This window comes from Dasypus novemcinctus, chromosome 10 (genome assembly GCF_030445035.2).
Source record: "Dasypus novemcinctus isolate mDasNov1 chromosome 10, mDasNov1.1.hap2, whole genome shotgun sequence".
NCBI lineage: Eukaryota > Metazoa > Chordata > Mammalia > Cingulata > Dasypodidae > Dasypus > Dasypus novemcinctus.
This window is the reverse complement of record NC_080682.1, coordinates 7638946-7655673: the sequence shown is the minus strand read 5'-3', so window position 1 is coordinate 7655673 and position 16728 is coordinate 7638946. Positions and strand designations below refer to the sequence as shown.

The following is a 16728-nucleotide window of genomic DNA, read 5'->3' as shown; positions in this document are numbered from 1 at the left end:
CAGGACGGTTATGACCTTCAGCGTGTCTGGGAGAGCGAGGGTCCCAGCAACAGTGCGGATCTGCGCCCGGCCCTGCCTGTGGGTGCGGGGCCGTGTGGGTGTGTGGCATGTGTGGGTGTGCTAGGGAGGGTGCCCAGCGACATGTGACAAAGCCTCCTGTCTCTCGGAGATGGTGAAGGGGCCTGCGCGCGGGCGCTTTGTCTGGGTGTCTGCAGAGTGAGGCTCGAACGGCGGCGGCGGCGGCGAGCGCCCGTGCGGTGCGGGATGCCCGGGCGCCAGGGTGGCCGGGGGCGCGCGCCGGGGCCCGGGTGAGTGCGCTGCGGCAGCGCCGGGGGGCTGCGCGGCGGGTCCGCGCCGGGCCGGGCCTCGGGCGTGACCGGGCGCCACCCGTGGGCGCTGCAGGGGCCGCGTGTCCCCGTGACCTCGCGGGTGGATCTCCCCGCGCCCCTCCCCAGCCGCCCTCCACGTGCGTGTCCGCGGCGCGCGTACCCGCCGGCGCGCACTCGCCCGCCCGCCTGCCGCCGCCGCCGCCGCCGCGAGCCGTGCCGGGAAAAGGTGCCGGAGCCGAGAAGCCGGGGCCGCGGGCCCGAGCGCCATGGGCCGTGGAGCGCGCGGCTGGCGGCCGGGCAGCCCCGGGCCTCGGCCCCGCAGGAGCGCGGCCTGGAGTCGGCGGGGGCCGGCCGGGCCCGCAGGGAGGCCGGCTCGCGCCTCCTGAGCAACGGACAGCAGGTGAGGGGGCTGCGGGGCGCCGCGCGGGGGCCGGCGGGAGGGGGCCGGGCCACGGAGGCGTCCGGGGGTGCCTTCCCTTGGTGGGGGTGCGGGGGTGGGGGGTGCGGCTGGAGATTCCAGGGGGCGCCTGGGAGAAAGGAAGTTCCGGGACCCTCCCTGCTCTCGTGCCCACCTCCGCTTCCTGCCTCACGCCTCACGCCTCACCTTTTCCCCAGCGCCTGGACGCCCCCTGACCGCGGGGGAAATGTGACCTGCACCCCGGGGCCCGGCCCTGCAGGCCCCACAGCCCTCCCTCAGCCCTGGAGGCCCCTGGGGCCTCTGAGGCCCACCCCTCCCCGGGCCGGCCCTGGAGCCTGGCTCCAGGGACCGCGCCCTGGGCCCCGGGGATCACCTGCGCCGGCCCCACGCGTGCCCGGGCCGTGGCCCTTCCCCGCAGGCCCCGCCATGGCCCCGCCGCTCCTGCTGCTGCTGCTGGCCAGCGGAGCGGCCGCCTGCCCCCTGCCCTGCGTCTGCCAGAACCTGTCCGAGTCGCTCAGCACCCTCTGCGCCCACCGGGGCCTGCTCTTCGTGCCGCCCAACGTGGACCGGCGCACGGTGGAGCTGCGGCTGGCGGACAACTTCATCCAGGCCCTGGGCCCCCCTGACTTCCGCAACATGACGGGGCTGGTGGACCTGACGCTGTCCCGCAACGCCATCACCCGCATCGGGGCCCGCGCCTTTGGGGACCTGGAGAGCCTGCGCTCCCTGCACCTGGACGGCAACCGGCTGGCAGAGCTGGGCACGGGCAGCCTGCGGGGGCCCGTCAACCTGCAGCATCTCATCCTCAGCGGCAACCAGCTGGGCCGCATCGCGCTGGGCGCCTTCGACGACTTCCTCGACAGCCTCGAGGACCTGGACTTGTCCTACAACAACCTGCGGCAGGTGCCCTGGGCCGGCATCGGCGCCATGCCTGCCCTGCACACCCTCAACCTGGACCACAACCTCATCGATGCACTGCCCCCGGGCGCCTTCGCCCAGCTCGGCCAGCTCTCGCGCCTGGACCTCACCTCCAACCGCCTGGCCACGCTGGCCCCCGACCCGCTCTTCTCGCGGGGGCGCGACGCGGAAGCCTCGCCCGCGCCGCTGGTGCTCAGCTTCAGCGGGAACCCCCTGCACTGCAACTGCGAGCTGCTGTGGCTGCGGCGGCTGGCCCGGCCCGACGACCTGGAGACGTGCGCCTCCCCGCCGGGCCTGGCCGGCCGCTACTTCTGGGCCGTGCCCGAGGGCGAGTTCTCGTGCGAGCCCCCGCTCATCGCCCGCCACACACAGCGCCTCTGGGTGCTAGAGGGCCAGCGTGCCACGCTGCGGTGTCGGGCACTCGGCGACCCCGTGCCGACCATGCACTGGGTGGGCCCCGATGACCGGCTAGTCGGCAACTCCTCCCGGGCCCGGGCTTTCCCCAACGGGACCCTGGAGATCGGGGTGACAGGTGCTGGGGATGCGGGGGGCTACACCTGCATTGCCACCAACCCCGCCGGTGAGGCCACAGCCCGTGTGGAGCTGCGGGTACTGGCCCTGCCCCACGGTGGGAACGGCAGTGCCGAGGGGGGCCGCCCAGGGCCCTCGGACATCGCTGCCTCGGCTCGCACTGCCGCCGAGGGAGAGGGGACTCAAGAGTTTGAGCCAGCCGTGCAGGTGACTGAGGTGACCGCCACCTCGGGGCTGGTGAGCTGGGGGCCGGGGCGGCCAGCTGACCCCGTGTGGATGTTCCAGATTCAGTACAACAGCAGCGAGGACGAGACCCTCATCTATCGGTGAGGATGCCCGCAGCCCCCGGGCTGTGCCTCCCCCGCCCCCCGGCTGGAGGAGAGGCAGCCGGGCCCAGCACTGGGCAGAGGGGCGTGGGAACAGCGGGGGCGGCTCTGGCCTCAAGGGAAGGGGGGCTGCTGGTGGAGAGGTGGGCAGTGGCCCTGCCCTGGACCCACATGCGGCCTGACCCATGCGCGCCTGGGCCTGTTTCTCCACCATCTCCAGTGAACGCCTAAGGCCCGTTGTGGTCCTGGGGGGGAGGGGATGTCACCGAGCTGGGACGGGAGCAGAGGGGACTGTGGGTCCCACCACCTGGTCTCTCACCACTTGCCCTTGCCCTCAGGATCGTCCCAGCCTCCAGCCGCCACTTCCTGCTGAAGCACCTGGTCCCCGGTGCTGACTATGACCTCTGCCTGCTGGCCCTGTCACCTGCCGCTGGGCCCTCCGACCTCACAGCCACCCGGCTGCTGGGCTGTGCCCACTTCTCCACGCTGCCGGCCACGCCCCTGTGCCACGCCCTGCAGGCCCACGTGCTGGGCGGGACGCTGACCGTGGCCGTGGGGGGGGTGCTGGTGGCTGCCTTACTGGTCTTCACTGTGGCCTTGCTGGTCCGGGGCCGGGGGGCCGGGAATGGCCGCCTTCCCCTCAAGCTCAGCCATGTCCAGTCCCAGACCAATGGGGGGCCCAGCCCCACGCCCAAGACCCACCCGCCACGGAGCCCCCCGCCTCGCCCCCAGCGCAGCTGCTCCCTGGACCTGGGAGACGCCGGCGGGTGCTACGGCTATGCCAGGCGTCTGGGTGGCGTCTGGGCGCGACGGAGCCACTCTGTGCATGGGGGTCTGCTCGGGGCGGGGTGCCGGGGGGTGGGGGGCAGCGCTGAGCGGCTGGAGGAGAGCGTGGTGTGACGGGGGAGGCCGCTGAGGGCACATGCGCCCCCCTGCTCGGAAGACCTCAAGAGCCAGCAGGGGAGGCGGGCGCTGGGCCTGGGACAGGGAGGTGCTGAGCTGGGGCCACGTCTGGGTCTTCACCCTCATACCTCAGGCTCTCCTTTGTACCGGGCAGGACAGGGAGCCCTCCCTGGTTCTGGCCTCCACGCAGGGCTGACGGGAGAAGCCCCTCCAATGGGTGCTCACAGCCACCGAGGCCCAGGCTGCAGCTGCCAAGTGGGAGCCTCGTTTTTATTTGTAATAAAACTGCTGGGGACACCTCAGTGCCAGTCTCTGGTCTCACCCTGCTAGGGTGGGGGTAGGGGAGGACGCAGATCAGGGAGCGGCCTCCAGGCCCCGCGGGGGAGGGTTGAGCAGCCTGGGGTCCCTGCCGGTCCCTCGTCTGAAGGGTGGACATCGGGGCAGGGGGCGAGGTGTCTGAGTCCCTGTGCTGTGCCCCTGGACAGCAAGTTGCAGAGAATACCACGTCCCTGGCGGGCACGGGGAAGACCGCTGCCCTGCATACATGAAGCCCATGGCTTGGCACCTGGCTGCCCTCGGCAGTTAGCACGAGCCTCCTGCCCGCAACGCTGGGCTGCGCAGGGCAGGCCAGTGCGCAGGGCCACTCTGGGGGCAGGAGGAGGTGGGGCTGCCATGGCCCATTTGGACACGAGGGGTCTGGGTGGGCAGCCTCCTTGTCAGCGCGACTCAGCGGGAAAGCCCCCACGGCTCCCGCTGGTGACAGCCTCGGCCACCATCTGGCTTTGTAAACTGCCAGCCCAGGGGGACGGGGAAAGGGCTGGGCCCCCACGCCCGGCTCTCCACCTGGGACCCTCCCGAAGGTTCCGGTCAGCACCACGGCCCCTGAGCAGGAGCAAACTCTGCCTCCCCGCTGCTCCGCCGACGCCCTCGTGGCTTTGCTGTGGGACCACCCTGCTTGGGGGAGACACGGGCGGCGGGGAGACCACGTGCACAGCTGCTCCTCTGCTCTTGTCCCCCAAGAGCAACCAGTCCAGGGACAGGGTGGCCTGCTTGGCTTCCTCTGGGCCCGAGCCCCTGCCAGGCTCGCCAGGCTCCCCAGCCCCTCCGCCTTTGACAGTCCCTACCCAGGGCAAGGGACGGGGGATCTGCATTCTGTACGCAAATGCTCCCAGGTCCACTTAGCAAACTGCTGGTTCCCAGGCACCCAGGGTTCCTGACAAGGCAGCCGCCTGGACCCCTCCTGGGGACTGGCAGGAGCAGGACGTGGTAATGCGCCCCTGAATGTTCGCACGTTTCACTGTCGGCAGCCCAGACAGGGCTGGTGCTCTCGTGTGTGTGCCCACACGTGCTCAGGTGGACGCAGGCATGTGGGCTCACAGCACTTACACACCTGTATGCCTGCCCTCCTAGCCCCGGCACACACAGCTGGGGGGGGAGACAGGGTCCTCAAGGAAGAAGACAGGAGGGCAGAAGCGTCCCAGGGCACGAGGAGGCGAGAGGGGAGGGTGGGCAGGAGGGCGGGTGTGCAGGGGCGAGCGGGCAGCACAGGCAAGGGGGCCTGCGGGCCAGAGAGGCGGATACGGCGAGTCGGGGGTCTGACGGGGAGGTCCAGGGCGTCGCAGGGCCGTGGCGTGGTCTGGGTGCACATTTGGGGAGACACCGGCACCCGAGAAACTCAAATGCTCCTGCAGGGTCGTGAGCATAGGACAGTGGGAATCCTAGGCCCGGCGGGCGAGGAGAGAGCGGAGACGAGGCACAGCCACGGGGGAGCCAAGCAGGGTCCCCGACAAGAGCGGCAGGCGCGGGGCCACGCAGTGCACTGGCCACAGCCCCTCCCAGCCCAAGAAGCTGCCAGAGCCCCCAGGCACGGGCACAACCAAGCCCCACAGCGAGCAGCAGGGCGAGCCGTGACGCTGAAGTTCACGTCCTGGCACTTCTCTGCCGTCTGTGAGGGAACGGGCGGGCCTCTGAGGAGCAGCGGGACACCCCACCCAGAGGCTCCCCATGGAGGGGTGCAGACCCGCCCCGCACCTGGGAAAGGCAGCCCCTTCCTGCCCCCTGCACTTTCTCAAAGGCTGTGACGCCCATCGGGGCGACTGCCAGCACCCGCCGGCCACGTTAACCAGACACGAGAAATCACCACGGACAGTGCGACGTGCCAGTCGCCCCCAGATGAGCCACGAGAAGGAGCAGGAGGGCAAAGGCCGAGGCAAGGCAGTGGGGCCTTAAGCCAGCCGTCCCAGCACCCCCCGAGTGGGGTACAAGGAGGGGTCCAGCCAGCAGGGACCCTCCGAGGAGGGGGGGAGCAAGCAGTGGGCCCTGGGGCAGCCACCCCCCCCATGGGGACAGGTGGTGGGAGGCACTAAGGCCCCGAGCCCCCTCTCCTTCTGTTCTCCTCCCCCTACCAGTTTCCGATGGCCCCTGCCAGGGTGGCCCCTGCCCGAGGGTGGCCCCAGGAGGCACAGAGCCTTGGGCTGGGAACTCGCCTCTACCCAGACATGGGGAGGAGGCCCCAACACTCACACCCCCTCCTCTCAGCAACCCAAGCCCCAACTGTGACAGTGGAAGGGCCCTGACAGGCAAGGACGCCGGCCTGGCCAGCACCGCCCCCGCCCCGCTAGCATCTTCCCGCTACAGCCACGCTTCCAGCCCGTAGGCACCCAGCATCACGCCTGCACCCAGCCTGCTCGAGGGCAGCTGGGCCTGGCAGACGGGTCCGATGCATCCACACAGGGCTGGTCCCCTCACCCAGGGGCCTACACCCTCCTGAGAGTGAGAATTACCCGAGGGCTTGCTCCAAATGCAGCTCCAGGGCCCCTCCCAGACCTGCTGGGAAAGTTTCCAGAACGGAGGCTGGTCTTAAGTGGACTGAAGACACACTGTGGGTCCTTTTGACCCAAGTGAGGCCAGAAACAGCAGGGGCCCTCAGGTAGACCCTCTCCACAGGGGGCTCCCAGGCCATAGAAACAGGTGCCCTGGCGACGGCTGGCACTGACAGAGCGCCTGCCCAGACAGCCCCTGGAGCAACAGGGGAGCCTCGCGTGCCACTGCCGCCACCAGGAACCGACCTGGACACGGGCCGGGCCGGAGCGGGGCAGGCCCACCACGACCACTGGACAGACGCTCCGAGGGCCACGCCAGGGGGCAGAGGCCAGCGGCCTCTCACCTTCACGCCTCGGACGCGGAACTCGGCAAGGGCTCTGCTCATCTTGGTGGCAGCCGTGGGGTGGTCTTTGCCATGGGCGATGACCTTGACCAGCAGTGAGTCATAGTGGGGGGAGATGACCGCTCCTTGGAAGGCAGAGGCGTTGTCCAGGCGGATGCCCATGCCTTCCCCGCTCCGGAACACCTGCCGGGGCAGAAGGGGACTGGAGCCAGGGCCTGGGCTGCAGAGAGCAGCAGGCGCAGACGGTCAGAATCAGGCAGTGAGGACGGAGGGGGGCTTCGAGGGACAGCCTGGTGGGAGGGCGGCGAGGACGAGGTTCGGGGTGCCCGCTTCAGCTCGCAGGTGCAGGCACCCACATACCCCGTGCAGACGTGCATGGGGGAAGGGAGTACACGGACGCATGGGCAGGTGGAAGGCAGAGGAGAGGCCGCCCGGGGCCTTGGCACATCCGTGGCCCCTGCTGCCATTTCTCGGGGGCACAGGCCTGTGTTCGATAAAAAGGAACTTAATAAAATATTTAAGGATGAATGCTCAGCTGTGTGCAGGAACTGTCAGCTAAAAATACTTTGTGGTAAACCAGGCTCTGAGGAGCCGGCCTCGGCCACGGAGGTGGAGAGAGGCAGCGCCGTGGTGCACCTGGGTGGCTAGGCGCCTCCCCAGGGCTGCCCCTCCCCAGCCAGGTCAAGGAGGCAGTGGCCTGCTGGGCAGCACTCCAGCTGGGGGCCGGCCCCCGCCTATGGACTCTGATCCTTCCAGAAACCGAATCCAGGAGTTTAGGCCTCTGCCTCGACCCCCAGCTCTGGGCTGCCTTAAGAAGCCAGACAGCGCCCTGGCCCAACACCCACCCTCACAGTGTCAGTCAGCTCAGGAACCCGGGAGCTTGGCTCATCATCCTGGTCCCCCTTCCATCCCGCCCCCATCACCTGGGCTCCCTGCGTGTCCTGCCTGCTTGGGGCTCCAGCCAGCTGGGAGCATCAAGCCAACAGTGCTGGGGGCAGCCGCCGACCACAGGGCGCTGCGGGTTCTCACAGATGGGGACAGAGGGAGAGGCAGTGGGAGCACTGGGCAGTGCCCGTGGCTGGGGGAGGGGAGCAGGGGGAGTCCTAGGGGCGGACGGCAGCCTCCCAGCTGCCTCAGCGCTGAGAGGAAGCGAGAAGGCCTAAGTCAGGGGCAGAGATGCAGGGCAGGTAGGCAGGTGGGCCCCCCAGCCCCTCAGGACTCCCTGCCACCGCCCCCCTTCTTCGGCACCTCAGCCCTGCCATCTCAGCACAGGCCACACCAAGGCCGCCTGTCTTCCCATCCCTTCACATCTCCCTGACACCTCGTCTCTCCTGGTGGGCCCCTTGGCCCCCCAGGACACCCATGCCCCAGTTCTCAGTGCACCCCGGGCGTCCCGCCTGTGCCAGCCACACCTGGAGGCGGAAGGCAGAGGAGAGGCCAGCAGCGGGCTCTGCTCTCTGTGGGAGGCGCCGGGGAGGCCGGGCTGCACCCCAGGGGACTCTGCAAGCTCCCCTGTTGGTCCCACCAACGGCGCCTGCTCCCCACCCATGGGTTCCCACGCTGCCTTTTTCCCAGCCTCCTCCCCCAGGACGCCCATGGCCTTCCTCGGGGGCAGGGCTGGGGCCCCCAAGCCCCTTCACATGGCCACCCCGGCCGACTCTGAGCCCTGACTCTGCCTTCAGCAAGTTGCCACGGGGCCCTACCTCGATGCGGCCGGTGTCCGGCTGGAAGCCGCGGGCGGGGTCCTCGGTGGTGACCCGGCACTGGATGGCGCAGCCGTTGATGCGGATGTTCTCCTGCCGCAGGCCCAGGTCGGGCAGGCTCCGGCCCTCAGCCACGTGGATCTGCGCATGGACCAGGTCCACACTGGGGCGAGGAGGAAAAGAGGTGGGGTGAGAGACACAGGAGGAGGGCAGCCCGCAGCAGGGATGGAGGAGGAGCCGACAGAGGGGCCCTGTGACCCCGCAGCCTCTGTGGCAGCCCAGGGGCCCCTTAGCCCCTCCTTGCCCCACCGGGCTCTGCGAGGCCACATTTGAGTGTGGGAGGGGCCTCTGGGCCCTCAGGGCCTACCTGCTCCCACACCGCCTCCTCAGGACACCCCCCCCTTATAATTCAGCCCCCACCTCACAACCCTGCTCCCGCCTCCCCTGCTCTCCTGCTTCCCCCAATCCCGCCCGCTGTAAAGCTCAGTTTGAAAGCTGCAGGTCCTCTAGGCTGGTGGATGCTACACTGGGGGCAGCCCCCAAGAGCACAGGGGTGGCAGAGGCCGGGCTCTGTCGAAAGGGAGCCCCAGCTGCTGGAAGGCCAGCAGGGTGGGTGTGCAGATGGACACACCGCACCCAGGGCCTGCACAGCAGGTGGGATTGGGCCCTGGGCCCTCCTGAGAGAAGACTTTAAAGGAGGGCCTCCTCCAAGGCTGCCTGGCTTTGAAGTTCAGCCTACTGACTGCCATGCTCCTGAGGACAGCAACAAATCCCAATGGAAGAGCTGCAGAAAAACAAAAGCCCTGCGGTATTAAATTTACTGTCACTGAATCTTGTAAGAATGGTCTGGAAACCAGAGTGACAAATTTCCTCAATGTTTTCTACTTCCTGCTAGGCCACTTCATGGTAAAGATGGTACCACATCACCATGCACCGAGGCAGGGGTCCTTCTGTTTTATCTCTACAACAATGCTCTGAGAGTCTCTGTCACTCCCATCAGAGGAAGAGCCCGAGGGTCAGAGAGGCTGCCGCTCATGCAAACTCCAAGTGGCTAGTGACCTGGGAGAAGCCTGAACCCTAGTCTGTCTGACCAGCTCCGGAGCCAATAAAGACTTAGCCTTAACAGAGCAGGCTCATGGCATGTTCAAAGGACAGCAATGTCACAGTAGCATCACGGGGAGATTCAGAGTAAAAGACTGCCCAGCGCCCCTGAGCTCAAACTTTTACCTCAAGAGAGAGGTATCTGGAACCCCACGTGCCTCCTGCGCAAGGCCGGCAGCCCAGGCAGCTCCCTACCTCAGATGGGGTCAGGGATGGGGAAGCCACTGCAGGAAGGACTGCTCCGGCCAGGGGGACTGGCCTGAAGCCAGCTTAGCGCATCAATGTTCACACCGGCATTGCGAAAGGCTGGAAGGCCGTTTTCAATTGATTATGAAATAGGCAGCTTTTAAAAATGCCAGTGCTTGGTGCTTGTGGGAGAACACACGGACCAGCCCTGGAGAAGGCCAGCCCGCAGGAGGGGACCTGGAGGCGGCAACCCGGAGGCCTCTCCAGGGATGCCGTTGAGGTGTTAATCGACACCACCCTAAAACCCTCAAAGCCGGAAAAGTCCTGATCGTCTTGGACCCGTGGTGACTGGTGACATGCAGGGGTGACGGAATCCTGGGCGGTCACTAAAAGTATTCAGAAAGAATAACGGCCTGGGGGATGTGCCCGCCAAGCACCCAAGTGAGAAGGCAGGACAGGAGTTCCACGGAGCAGCCTCGACTTTATTACCGGGGGAAGGCACTGGAAGTGCAGCGGCACTGACAGGTGGGGGCCTGCACAGCTGGAGGCAGGACTTGTTCTCCTCCTGGGAGCCGCAGGGGGCTCACCCCTTCCCCACAGGCTGCTGGGAGGCGCCAGCGCCCGAGCAGAGCAGGGAGCACGGAGCCTGGCCTGCCTTTCTGAGGGATAGAGCCGTGACTCACTTTTATTAGCTCTCCAGGGGATACTTCTATAATAATAACTTTTAAAAATTAAGCCCTTGCATCCCTAATTGCTCTCCACCCACGTGGGGTGAGTGGAAGTCCCGAGTAGCCACTTCTTAGGGATTTCACCCAAAGCCCAGGCCAGGCCCTTTCCCGGCATCCTCCTCACCACCTGCAGCTCTAGGCTTCTCACGGCACTCAGCCCCGACTCCTCTGTCCCCAGCTCGAGCCACAAGCTTGGTGGTGGAGCTCACCCGTGACCCTGTCCCTGCCGCCCCCACCCCCGCTCACTCTGTGATCTCCTCGGTGACCGTGTGCTCCACCTGCAGCCGGGAGTTGACCTCGATGAAGTAGTGCTTGCCGTGCTTGTCCACCAGGAACTCCACGGTGCCCGCGTTCTCATAGCCCACCTGTGGGGGCGCCACGTGAGCCGGGGCATGGGTGGCAGGGCCAGGCCTCACCCCTCAGGCCCCTAACCTAACCCTAACCGTACCCCGACCCCCGCAGAGGGCGAAGACCACAGCCCAGGCCCCCAGGGACGTCACTGGGTCAGGGCTCCACGAGAAGCGTCCATGGCGAGGCCAACTTTCTGGCACAAGGCCTCGAGCAGGCGCCCCCTCTTCCAGGCCCCTCGTTCCCTACCCTCTCCTGACCCTCTGACTCTTGGAGCTTCAAAACATCCCCTCTGACTCTACCAGGCCACCTCCCTCCCTGGCAACTACCCAGAGCTGGAATCGAGGTGCGGACAGAGCAGGACGCTATGCCCAGCCGCGTTCCTGGTCCTTCCCAAACCAAGCACCTCGGCGCCCTCAAATCTGCTGCACAGGGAGATGGGCTGTGGCCCTGAAGCAAGCCCAGCCTCCTCGGACCTAACCAACCCCAAGAGCGCCTGAGAGGTGGCTGGGTCTGGCTGGGGCGCGCCGGCCCTGGCTGCGGCTGGGGAAGGCCACCGAACCCTCCGCTCTGCCACCCCTGGGGTGAGGCAGCACAGCTCAGGGAGGACAGCGGGGCAGTCGGGGGGGGGGAAGAAAGGGCGGCACTCCTTGACCCTGGGAGGGGCTCTGGGTGGGGGAGGGGCCGCAGCCAGAGGCTGAGGCTGAGGCAACCACGGCGGGTCCCGGAGGAGCGGCCCTGGCAGCGGCAGGTGCACACAGCAGGCAGGCGCGGGGGCAGGCCACTGCTGAGGGGGCAGGTCACTGCTGAGGGGGCGGCTCGCCAGCCTCACCCTCCCCATGTCCCACTACCCACTCCAAACGCACAACCAGGGGTTGGCAGAAAGACAACCTGCTGAGGAAACGAACTCCACGAATGAGAGGGATGGGATGGGGCGCAGCAGCATGCAGAAGCAGCAGCACCCAACAACCCTGCCCACCCCACAGAACCCACTGGCTTTCCTTCCCTGGGTTCTGAGGGTCGCTTGCTGCCCTTGGAAGCTCCACCCATGCAGCAGGGGTGCCGAGGGGGCTGAAAGGATCCTGAGGACCCCCTGCAGCCCACTCTCCAAGGGGCCTGCGCCCACCCTGCGCCCCAGCATGGGGCTCCCATTCTCCTGCAGGCTGCTGTGAGGCCTGGACCGGCCACAGCCCCAAGTCGGCCTGCGGGGACAGGCCCTGCCTCTTCACCTGCTTAGCAAGTTTGACGGAGTCACTGGTGAGCCGGGTGCGGAGCTGGGGGTCCAAGTGGGCAGCGGGGGCGATCTCAACCACCTTCTGGTGCCGCCGCTGGATGGAGCAGTCTCGCTCGTACAGGTGCAGAATGTTCCCATACTGATCCCCTGGGGTGGAAGGTGACCTGCACTCAGCTTCTCCCAGAATCCAGGCGCCTCCTGAGTTCTTCCAACTCCCCACCTGACCCCGGTGGCCGGGCAGTGGCTATTTCCCAGCAGTGGGGAGGCAGGCAGGAAAAAGGCTGCACAACCAGGGCCCTGGGACCTGACCGCCTGCAGGGGAGGCCCCTGGAAGGGGGACGTGCCCCAAGGCCCGCCCGGGGAACCCAGGAAGATGGGGGCCTGCTCAGCAGCTGCCTCCAGCTGCCCACTCACCCAGGATCTGCACCTCGATGTGCCGCGGCTTCTCAATGAACTTCTCCACGAACAGTGCCCCGTTCCCAAAGGCGGCCAGAGCCTCCGAGTAGGCCCGCGTGTAATTCTCCTCCAGCTCCTGGGGCAGGCCAGGACCCCGCAGAGATTGGCCTCCACGGCTCTGCTTCTCGCCATCCACGACGCCCCCTCCCCGCCACTTCCCGGACTCAGGGTTTTCCCGAACCCCGCCGGGATCTGCTCTGTGGGCAGCGTGACCTCCTGCACCCGCAGCCTGGGGTGCCCTGACCTGCTCCCAGCCCTCGGCTTCTGCTCACCTCGTAGCTGTGTACGACTCTCATGCCACGCCCCCCGCCCCCATAGGCGGCCTTGAAGATGATGGGGAAGCCGTAGGTATTGGAGAACTCGTGGGCCTCATGCAGAGAAGTGATGGGGGCATCGGTGCCTGGGACCACGGGGACACCTGGTGGGAGGTGGGCAGGTAGGAGCTTCTGCAACAGACTGGAGTCCCTGCCCAAACCTGTCTAGGAAGCAAACACCCCTGCCAGGCTCCTCCCGAGCGGCGTGGCCTGCCCGCCGTGCGTACCTGCGGCAATGGCGATGGCCCGGGCTTCTACCTTATCTCCCATCTTGCGGACCACCTCAGGGCTCGGCCCAATGAAGCGGACCCCAGCATCCTGGCAGGCTTGGGCAAAGTCCGCGCGCTCTGAGAGGAAGCCGTAGCCGGGGTGCACCGCGTCCACACCGTTCTCCTGCGGGCATGGGGCGCATCAGGGAGTCCCCTCACAGAGGCCTTGCCCAGCCCCCAGCGTCCTCACCCACCCCCACCTTACTTGCGTCTGCTCCACTCATTTGCTCACAGACATTTACCGCAGGCTTACATGGGTGCCGGGCACGGCACTGGGGAGACAAAAAGGCACAGGACCCAGTCCCTGCCCTCCGGCAACTCCCAGATGGCCAAGGCCCAGGCCCCTGCCCACCCTGCCCACCCGCGCACTCACCTTGGCCACCTTGATGATGTCTGGGATGTGCAGGTAGGCCTGCACCGGGGCGAGGCCGCGGCCAATGAGGTAGGCTTCATCGGCTTTCTGCCGGTGCATCTGGCCCGTGTCCTGCTCTGAGTAGACAGCCACAGTACGGATGCCCAGCTCCGTGCAAGCCCGGAACACGCGGATGGCGATCTCACCTGGGGGCAGGTGGGTGGGCATAGTGATTGGAAGCAGCAGGGGGCAGGGGAGCAGCAGGGCCAGGGAGCTAGGGCCCACACAGGGCACCCGAGGGAAAGCCCAGGCCGGGGTCCGACGTGCTCCACCCCCGGCGCGGGGTGCTCACCCCTGTTGGCCACCATGACTTTCTTGATAGGCTTGTACTCCAGGCATCGGATATTTTGGGAGGCAGCGGCTATGCTGGAGGCCCAGCGAATACCCAGGAGCCTCCGGCCCCTGTGGAGCATCTGGAACTTCAGCATCTGGGGAGGCAACCAGAGCCCGGGTTCAAGCGTGCTCCATACCAAGGGTCCCCTGCCAGCCCCACAGCAGGCGTGTGATTGCCGGGGCCGTCTAGCACCCCGTCCCTAGTGGGGCCACCCCTCCCTAGGGTGGGCTGACTGGCTCGGGGTCAAGGGGCACCGAATGGAACCCCGATCTCACCCTGCCTAGCGGCAGGTCCTAATTTTAGAAGCACAGCACTTTCAGCAACTACAGTGATGCCAGGCCCGGTGCACACAGCGGAAGCCTTCCCACTCACAGCCACCCCTCCGGGTCCCCTCCCCTTGTGGTCCTGCCTGGCCGGGTACTGAGGGCAAGTTTGCTCAAATGAGCTCATCCTCACAGTGGGCTCACAGGAAGCAAAGCCCAGGCTCAGGGAAGAGGCAGGTTTCCTCAGACCGGGGGGAACCTTCCTCTCGACCGAGGTTCCTCAAGAAATGGTGAGCTTCACTGGCAGCTCCCAGAATGCAGACAGGCTTTGGAGGCTGGATTGGCCCCCGTCAGTTTAAAGTGAAGGAAACCAAGGCCCAGACAACAGCGCACAGACTTATAAAAGCCACAGCTGCTCACAGCAGCACTCAAACCAGGACTCAGGGCCTTTCTCTAACCATTTTATTCATTTCTTAGCAAATGCCTTTTAAAACACTTGATTGGACATTTCATTTTTAAGTAAGGAAACTAAAAGTGCATTCAATAGTTTAAAAAATACATATTGCAAGAACTTTCAGTGTCATAATAGGGCCAGTAATATGGAGAAGGGGAAGTGAAAACAGAATAGTGTGAATCCAACTCATACCACTGGAATGTGCACTTAAAAATGGTTCAAATGGGGGGGCATATGTGGCTCAGTGGTTGAGCTCCCACCTCCCACATGGGAGGTCCCAGGTTCAGTTCCTGGTGCCACCTAAAAAAAAACAAAAAAACAAGCAAAAGAGATTAAAAAAACAACTCAGGGGAGCTGATGTGGCTCAGTGGTTGACTGCCAGCTTCCCATATACTAGGTCTGGGGTTCAATCCCCGGCCCCATTACCTGAAGAAAAAAAAAAAGGGTTCAAATGGGGAGTTCTGGGAAGATGGCATTGGAATAAGCAGGCACGGCTCAATTCTCTTTCAAAAACAACAGAGAAAGGGCCAAAAGCTCTCCCAGGGACCTGCTTTGGGGGTCAGCAGAAGAGGGGATTGCTATGCAACCCCCAGGAGGGTGATGGAAAGAGAGACAAAGAACCCAAAACAACAACTGTTAGTTATTAAACCACCCGCGGAGGCCAGGAAGGCACCTATCCCCCACCCTCAAGGCATGCAGCCTGGATAAAATCTGTGGCTCACTACAGCCAACTGGGAGAGGAACAAAATCCCTCCTCCCTGGAAAGAGGGAGGGTGCAGCAGAGGGTGAAGAGTGGTTTCTCTCCAGTGAATTTGGCCAGCAGAGCCAGCTTTGAATCTCTGCCCTGGTCAGACCAGAAACATTGGCAAGCAGAGGTTCACAGAAACACCTGTGAGGAAAGGTCAGTGACAAGCGCCATCTGCTGGCCAACTGGGAAACTGCAAGGAGAAAAACTGCTTTTAGGTCTCTTAGCCCAAACTCCTGGGTGAAAATGTGCACCCCATTAGTAAGTTCCTGAACCAATTCTGATACTTTAGCTGGGAAATTTTAAAGAATCAGAATAAGTTGAACCAAAAATCAAAGAAGAGCTATGAAAAAAAAATGTTTAAACCACTAGGTAAGAGAAAATTTGACCAACATATTTAGATGCCTAGACATCAGCAAAAAATTACAAGCCATAGTAGGAAACAGGAAGAGATGTCCCAGCCAAAGGAACAAACCAAACACCCTGACAAGATACAGGATTTAAGACAACTAGCAAATGATAATCACACAAATCTCCTAAATCAATTCAAAGAACTGAAGGAAAATATGGCTAAAGAGATAAAGAATATTAAGAAGACACTGGGTGAGCATATTAAACAATCTGAAAGCCTGAAAAGTAACAGAGCTCATGGGGATGAAAGACACAATGGATAAGATTAAAAATACATTAGAGGGGAGTGGATATAGCTCAAGTGGTTGAGTGCCTGCTTCCCATGTACAAGGTCCAGAGAGTGATCCCCACCATTTCCTAAAAGCAAAACAAACAAACAAAAAAACAACTCTCACTAGGGAACAGATATAGTTCAGTGGTTGAGTACCTACTTCCCATGTACGAGGTCTGAGTTCAATACCTAGTACCTCCTAAAAACAACAACAACAACAACAACAAAAACATTAGTGGCACATAACAATAGATTTTAATTGAAATAAGACAGAATTAGTGATAACAAGAACAGAATATCTAAATTGAATATACAGGAGAACAGAAAGAAAAAAATAGAAAAACTGGAACAGGATCTCAGGGAATTGACGACAATGCAAAATGCACAAACGTACACATTATCAGTGTCCCAGAAGGAGAAGAACATGGAAAAGGGGCAGAAAGAACATCTGAGGAAATAATGACCAAAAACTTCCCAACCCTCATGAAAGACATAAATATCAATATCCAAAAAGGACAGCTCACCCCAAACAGGAAAATCCAAATAAACCTCCTCTGAGATACCTACTATTCAGAATTACAAAGATGAGAGCTAAAGAGAGGATTCTAAAAGCAGCAAGAGAAAAGAAAAGCATCACATATAAGGTAACCGCAATAAGATTAAGTGGCAACCTCCCATTAGAAATCATGGAGGCAAGAAGGAAGTGGTATTATGTGTTTAAGGTATTTAAAGAGAAAAGCTGCCAGCAAAGAATTCTGTACCTGGCAAAACTGTCCTTCAATACTGAAAGGGAGTTTAAAGTCTTCACAGATAAAAAAAAAAAAAAAAACAAACTGAGAGAGTATGTTACCAGAAGACCAGAATTACAAGAGACATAAAAGGAGTCCAGCAGCCTGAAAGGAAAAAAA

At 63.3% G+C, this 16728-nt stretch overlaps 2 protein-coding genes across 10 annotated transcripts in view; one reads left to right on the top strand and one right to left on the bottom strand.

Moving 5' to 3' along the window:
• Positions 1 to 16728, bottom strand: part of PC (pyruvate carboxylase) — a 110275-nt gene that overhangs the window by 7169 nt on the left and 86378 nt on the right. For 7 of the 9 annotated variants that reach the window (XM_004481575.5, XM_058305117.1, XM_004481576.4 and 4 more), the window contains 9 exons: positions 13635 to 13770; positions 13304 to 13488; positions 12889 to 13054; positions 12620 to 12765; positions 12306 to 12423; positions 11887 to 12038; positions 10556 to 10674; positions 8295 to 8457; positions 6592 to 6774 (listed from right to left, as the gene is read on the bottom strand). In XM_004481575.5, coding sequence (XP_004481632.1) covers positions 6592 to 6774; positions 8295 to 8457; positions 10556 to 10674; positions 11887 to 12038; positions 12306 to 12423; positions 12620 to 12765; positions 12889 to 13054; positions 13304 to 13488; positions 13635 to 13770 — 1368 coding nt within the window. Of the gene's footprint in view, positions 1 to 6591; positions 6775 to 8294; positions 8458 to 10555; positions 10675 to 11886; positions 12039 to 12305; positions 12424 to 12619; positions 12766 to 12888; positions 13055 to 13135; positions 13489 to 13634; positions 13771 to 16728 lie in introns of all 9 variants that reach the window. The other 2 variants (XM_071217943.1, XM_071217944.1) reach the window with 1 other exon arrangement.
• LRFN4 (leucine rich repeat and fibronectin type III domain containing 4) lies at positions 945 to 3727 on the top strand. Its single transcript, XM_058305119.2, has 2 exons — positions 945 to 2522; positions 2861 to 3727. Exons 1-2 carry the CDS (start codon positions 1174 to 1176, stop codon positions 3420 to 3422), a joined length of 1911 nt encoding a protein of 636 aa, XP_058161102.1. The 5' UTR covers positions 945 to 1173; the 3' UTR covers positions 3423 to 3727.